Source organism: Akebia trifoliata, chromosome 12 (assembly GCF_017979445.1).
Source record: "Akebia trifoliata isolate Shusen 1 chromosome 12, ASM1797944v1, whole genome shotgun sequence".
Classification (NCBI taxonomy): domain Eukaryota; kingdom Viridiplantae; phylum Streptophyta; class Magnoliopsida; order Ranunculales; family Lardizabalaceae; genus Akebia; species Akebia trifoliata.
The window spans coordinates 35,645,952-35,652,583 of NC_141386.1; the positions used below are offsets into that span (position 1 = coordinate 35,645,952).

Here is a 6,632-nt window from a genome sequence, read left to right on the forward strand (position 1 = left end):
CGCCTAAAACGAGGTTACATGTATCTGAACTAAAGGTCCTCCCAACAACCGTGTTCACGATCCTGTAGGTGGCATTTTGTTTTCACAATTTTTTTACCAAAATCAACTCATTGCAGCTTTGATAATCATACAAAAACTAGTTTAAATTAATAATTTAATTTAAAATTTCAGTTTTTTTTTTTTTTTCCAGTTTCTTCCAATTATGGCAAACAAAATTAAGTTATTTAAGAAATTAAGTACTCATTTTTCCAGCCCCAATCCATTTTGAAGTGTGGGAATTACATAGAAAGAACCTTAATACTTCTAAATCATTTGTTAGAACGCCCACCAAAATTGAAATTTTGGCTGTTATATGTATCATCCTTACCATTAAGACAACCTCAAAAGTCAAGGAAATTAAAAAGAAGAAAGAAACACTTATAAAGAAAACTAATAATAAACTAGCTTGGTTTATTTAACACAACTACTACTGCACTAATGTTGTCTTTACTCCCTCGAGCCATCGCCAACTCAGCTAGCACCGCTGCAGCCTCGATCGCACTGCATCCATTAGAGAACCTACTCCCCAATCGGCCGCCAAGGCATCTCCTTACAACCTCGCATGCCACCTCATTCGACATCACATCCCATAAACCATCACTTGCTAATATCAGGAACTCGTCTTCCTCTGTTTGCTTGGTCACAGTGACCTCCGGTACAGAAATTACGTAAGGTTTAAGGTAGTCATCCCCTGCAGCACCCAAAGCAAGAAAATTTGTTAGAAAAAAATGCAAACAAAATGAACATATATTCGCGGTCTAACATTATCCTAAGATTGGATAACATCGGATCAAGTATTGGGTCAACAGGTTTGGATATGGAACCAGATATCATGATCAAATAAACCATCTGATCCATTTTAGATTTGGCAATAATCCAATCTGATAATGACTCGATACAGTATAGATTCCAAATATGATATCATGAAGACTAGTTGGAAGAAATGTGCCACACATAGTGATGCTTTAGAAGTAGAATTTCATTAATAAAACATAGGGTGATTTTTGTGTGATAGTCAACCAAGGGGTACCAAAATCTCAGTGTGTCTATGACTGTCACATGGTGCAAAAAAGTGCACAAATCTCCAGCATACACATGGCATAATCGAGATTCCCTGTCTCACCGAAGACGGACAAAGCTAATAGGGGGTCAAGAATGGGAGTATGTAGGTGTATGTCCCTACTAAAGAAGAGGAACTTGGGAGCGCACTAGTTAGAGAGAGAGAGAGAGAGGAACTGGGGAAGTCGAGTGGAGAGATTTTTTGCTCACAAAAAAGTCAATTTGGGATTTCTCAGAATCCCGAACGACCAATCACACAAAGCTTAAGGAGGATAATTTTGAAATTTGGGGATGCCCTCAATACACGTGGGTTTGTGTGATTGGATGATCCGGGATCCCATATTGACTTTTCTGTGAGCAAAATTTTTTCCTAGGAAGTCCGAGGACACTCAAGATGATTACAGTCAGATATGCACACAAAAAAAGATCCTGATAGATCCCAATAAATGCGGGGTTAATAAAAATCAAGCAAGGTGCAATCATGGTCAGGAAGGGTATGATATTGAGTGGTTAAAGACATACGGGCAAAAAGAGCAAAGAGCAAAATGACGATCAAATATTTCATCCGCCTCTAAGGCTTATTATATAAAAATAGAAAACTAATTTGGACGTTGGAGTGTATTATGTAAGCACCCTGTTGAATTGAAGAGACTGATCAGAGAAGAAAATTGAAAGTACCTTGTATCTGACACTACACATATCAAAATGTTGGGGGCATTTTTATTCCTAGTGAGGCTAAATTCCCTAGGTTACCAATTTATATAATACATGTTAGCTTCACCTGACATGCTTACCAGCACCTTTTATGACGCAACTTTTAAGTTGAGTTCACAAGGCTTTTTTCGAAGAAAAAAAAAAAAAAGCGTCGCGAAAAGAGGCATGATCATTACAATTGTTAATTGAGCCTGCTAGCCCACTAACCTGGCCAGCTTGGAAAACAAGGTTTAGGGCTCTTATCTTGAGCCCACAAAGGTAGGGCAGGGTCAAAACTTTCCAAAAAGCACCCAACCCGACTGGGCCACTATATTGTATATATGTGTATTATATAATGTTAGATGTAAGATTTTATATTAGGAAAAAAAAAAAAAAATAGAGTAGATTGGCTTGCCTAAACATATCTAAACTTTGATTGGTAATCGGTAAAGAAAGAAAAGATAAACATGTGATGACATGCATTGTTCTTTTATCTTTAAAGTCTACATGGTCCCCTTCAAGGGGAATAACTAAAATGAGGCAAAGAGGGAGCCAATTAACAATGAAGTTTTAAAGGTGGACTCATTAGGGACCATGGCACTTCTTCATTACTTTTTCAAAGAAAATCGGGGACACTCTAAAAATTGTAAAGTAAGTGAATCCTTCCAATCAGGATGGATAATGCACTGACTTAGGCCCAATAAGGCTTGGGACTGGTCTAAGGCACAGCCTGCCTCTTAAGGGTTGGGTTAGGGCTCAGACAAGCTCCGCCCGAATCTGCTATAGACAGCTCTAACTATCACAAAAGATGAGCACTTATTATCTATGGAAGAGAAAATATATGTTGAAAATTTATTGTTTATGTTTTAGATTAAAATGGGCATAATGTTGGGTCCCATCTCCTAGCCAATAAAAGCTTACTTCACTCACCAGACTGGGTCTAAATTCCATCCATTGAAACCGCATGGAGTGTTACTCCTCCAAAGCTATGCTATTCATCTGAGTTGAAACCATTAGCAAACTTAGAAAGGTGTCTTTCTTCAACAAACATATATAAGAAATGGTTCCTTTTGGGAGCTTTACTAGAGATTTCAAGTCTGGCATTTTGTGTTTTCCTTCACACTGAAGGATTTTCCATACATAATTTGTGATCATTTTGTATGATTGGTTTTTTTTTTTTTTTGTTATAAATTACTTGTAGTGTGTTCTTGATTTACACAGACATAAAAAATCTTGTTTCCCCAAAAGGGCATTGTTAGAAAACTTTACGTACCAATCGATCGAGAAGTAGCAAGTACTCCTAGTACCCGATAACCATTCCAGTTTATAACCCTTCCACCAGCGGCTTCTACTCTCTCCATTTCATCTGGCCTGTCAGGCTGTTCAAGAAATTGTAATTCTATTAAATATTGAAGCATTTGAAGCAGAGAATTTCTTCGCATATCAATATTGCACCATTTAAATCCCCCTTTGTACCCACTAGAATAACACTTTGGATCTATCATTACCCTTTATTTATTTTTTCATTAGTGAGGACTCTATTTTTCATATTAATTAAATAAATTTCCTAAGAACAAGAATGCAAGACATTTCAAAATGATGGTTCACTATTGATAAGTTAGATGTTGCATTTGATGGTTGTTGTGTAATTTCTGAGAAACCGTATAACAATCCAAGCATGCCTACATGATCCTTTTGATATAATGATGAATAAAATGACCAGAAATACTATTAGATCATTAATATAGCATTTCAATTTAATAAGGGTCTATACAGATTCTAGCTTCTGCTTTAGGATTCTGTGTCTAGGAGAAGCAGAAGCTCAAAGTCTCGGAAGCTTCATTTCACCCACAGGCGTTTTTCAGTGTTGGCTTCTATAAGTGGCTCTTGTGCGAAAGCAGCCCCAACCAGGCTTCTCAAAAACACAATTTTGGACTTCCCGCAAAAGTTGTTGAAGCAGAAGTTGTTACCAACAAATGTGCTTTTTCAGCTCAAAGCCCAAATAGCTGAAACAAACAGACCCTAACTACGTAGATTCAATATGAAATGTCATTGCATTGGTACTCTAAAAAATTCCTCGAAACAAGTTTTTTGTTGGAGGATAATATTGTTTCAGTGAAATAAATTTAATGATTTAGCCTGTCAAGCTAAAACATGGTCGAATGGATTCTTCATTATTGAATATCGATCACAAGCCATTTCACACACATATTGTCAAGTATGCTAATGAATAGCATAAACCATTTTATTAATATATTCTCAAGCATGGACCACTTTTGTCCCTTACAAGTTTTAAAGTCTTTTCATTAATTAATACTTTAAAAATCAATCCAAATCCATTAATTGATCAAGCTCGATGGAAATTTGTCACAAATTATGTTCAATTGTGAACCACCAATTTTGCAAGATTTTCTTGCTTATGAAAATAAATTAAGGTAATTAATGTATATATATACCTTTGCAATGTTCAGAGAGTATGTTAATCTTTAACTGGGGTGTGATATAATTTAAGAAATTGGGGTGCAATAAGTTAAAGTTGGGGTGCCAATAGCAATTCTCTTTTTTCTTTTAATTGGAGTATGATAAGTAAAAGTTGGAGTGCCAATAGAAACTATCTTTTTATTTTAATTTTTTAATGTCTTTGAATAGTGATTTAAAGTGATGAATAGCGAGTTGAAGGTGGAACCCGTTGGAATAGAAAAGTGGCTTGGAGCATTTATTTTGACGAAGATGCCAATTTGAAGGCAATTTTTAATGCTCTCGGTTGGTGTTGCTCTTATAAGGACTTAATAGGGTACATGTATTGTCCATAGAATTAGAATTGGATGGTTAAAGAGGAGGTGTGTTTCAGTAGTGCTAAGTTGTAGCGCATCTTAAACTAAAATAAATTTTTTATAGGATGACAATAAGACTTTTGGAAATGAACGCTAAGCAATCAAGAAATAACTTGTTCATAAATTAAGCATAAAATATATATATATATATATAAGAATGTGATAGGTGATAAACTAGAGAAAAGTCCATTGAAATGATTCAATAACGTGCATCTAAGACATGAAGACGATGAGAGAGATCTCTATGGACATGTATTGAAATAGTGAGCAGTAATAAGAACACAAATGAATTAATGAAGATATGATTTTATCAAAAAGAAAGAAAGAAAGAAAGAAAAAAAGAATGTCAACTAGTCCCCAAAATTTTGAAGAAAAGATCCAATAACACTATGAAATACTTTAAAAATGTATTCATATCTAAAAAATTAATGAATAAATCAATAGCACATGAATGGTTGTGATTGTTACAAGTGGCATAAATCCAATAGTTATTTGGATACACATGAAAGTTGAAACTCTTAACTATTTCTACAAATTTTCAAAATTATTCCCAAGAATATGCACAGTAGGTTGTTGTTCATTTTATGTGAATAAAAGCTTATTAGACCAAACTTTTTTTTTTGTATGTAAGAAGGACCTAACTTTAAGTTCCTTCAACTTTCAGTAATCCAGTACAATTAAAGAAAAACATCATCATCTTCTCACAGTAACACATATCTCTAGGAAGATCTAAAGGTCTGAATCATGTGATGACATATTAACATATACAGCTATAATAAATACACACATAAGAAAAAAAATAAAAATAAAATGGTTACCTTATGATCACGGGAAAGAGGAATCGCGACGCCGCGGCGCGAAAGCACAGCTCGAGAATCGCCGCAATTGGCTACAATAAGTTTATCCATCCCAACAAGCGCCACCACTGCTGTCGATCCAACGGACTTCATATCTTCACCATTATTATTATTATTATTATTATTAACTTCTTCATCCATCATCGTGAAACAATCCCACATAACCTTCTCCCAATCCACTTCATCATCTCTCCTCCTATCCTTAATCTCTCTAGCCAGTATTTGGTGCATCCGGTCTCTACATAAATAAGCTACTCCGGACCCACCGTGCCCATCATACACACCAAAGAAATCATACTCATACGCATCTGAAGATAATAACCCTGGAAACACCGTGACTGCATCTTCCATCGCTCTTCTTCGACCGCACACTGACACAGATCCGTGTGACACACACGGAAATCTCTTTAGTTCCTCTCCTTCTCCTTCATTGCAGACTTCACCTCCTTCTACACACACAGAAATCTTATCCTGATCTAAATTTTTGATTGAGAGATGCTCACCATTTGATTCTGATGTAAGATTGTTGCTCGTACTGAACGATTTCAACCGTTGGATTTCTAATCTTTTTCTACGATGATCATGCCTCGCTTTCTTCACACGAATTACTTCCATCCGATCGAAATCAAGATGATCATTCAGCACCATCTTTCAGTATTATTTCCTCAAGAATGAAAGCTTTAGCTCTCTCTCTCTTAAACGAAACAGACACTTTGGCTTCATTCGAAAAGAATGGGATCCCAACAGTTGGAGGGAGTGTTAGAGGTCTGATCTTCGCCACCTGTTGTTTATATAAGGCAAGTGATATGGTTACCGCTCCACGAGGTGGATCTTGAGAGACTACGTGGACGGTTTATAATTTATCGAATAACACGCGGGTTGCCGCTTATGTTGGTTGAAACTTGAAAGTGTTTCCCACTATCACGACTCACGAGATATTTTCCTCTCAAGATAAGATTATGTGCTCTCTCGTTTGCTAAGCTATTCAACTTCATCTCTCTTTCATGTGCCACTTAGCTCACTTTTTATTTTTATTTTTATTTTTTATTTAACAAAAAAGTTTTCGAGTTGTGACAATTTGACTACCCCACGTGACAAACTCAATGGACTACCTGACACGTGACAAGTTCGAAAATGGTAGACTTGCGCT

At 36.0% G+C, this 6,632-nt stretch overlaps 1 protein-coding gene across 1 annotated transcript; it reads right to left on the reverse strand.

The window, feature by feature from the left end:
* Positions 1-311: 311 nt before the first annotated feature.
* On the reverse strand, positions 312-6,247 carry LOC147389924 (putative protein phosphatase 2C 8). The gene is made up of 3 exons (XM_086418851.1): positions 5,444-6,247; positions 3,065-3,170; positions 312-730 (listed from the first exon to the last, which is right to left on the reverse strand). The coding sequence occupies exons 1-3, from the start codon at positions 6,128-6,130 to the stop codon at positions 441-443; spliced, it is 1,083 nt and encodes a 360-aa protein (XP_086274977.1). The 5' UTR covers positions 6,131-6,247; the 3' UTR covers positions 312-440.
* Positions 6,248-6,632: the final 385 nt, after the last annotated feature.

What these genes read in the sequence shown, in the direction of transcription:
- LOC147389924 (XM_086418851.1), bottom strand. Translation starts at nt 6,130, where the DNA reads ATGGTGCTGAATGATCATCTTGATTTCGATCGGATGGAAGTAATTCGT. An exon ending in CTCTTTCCCGTGATCATAAG is followed by an intron (nt 3,171 to 5,443) that starts GTAACCATTTTA and finishes TTTCTTGAACAG; the next exon opens with CCTGACAGGCCAGATGAAAT. An exon ending in TGCTACTTCTCGATCGATTG is followed by an intron (nt 731 to 3,064) that starts GTACGTAAAGTT and finishes TGGGTGCTGCAG; the next exon opens with GGGATGACTACCTTAAACCT.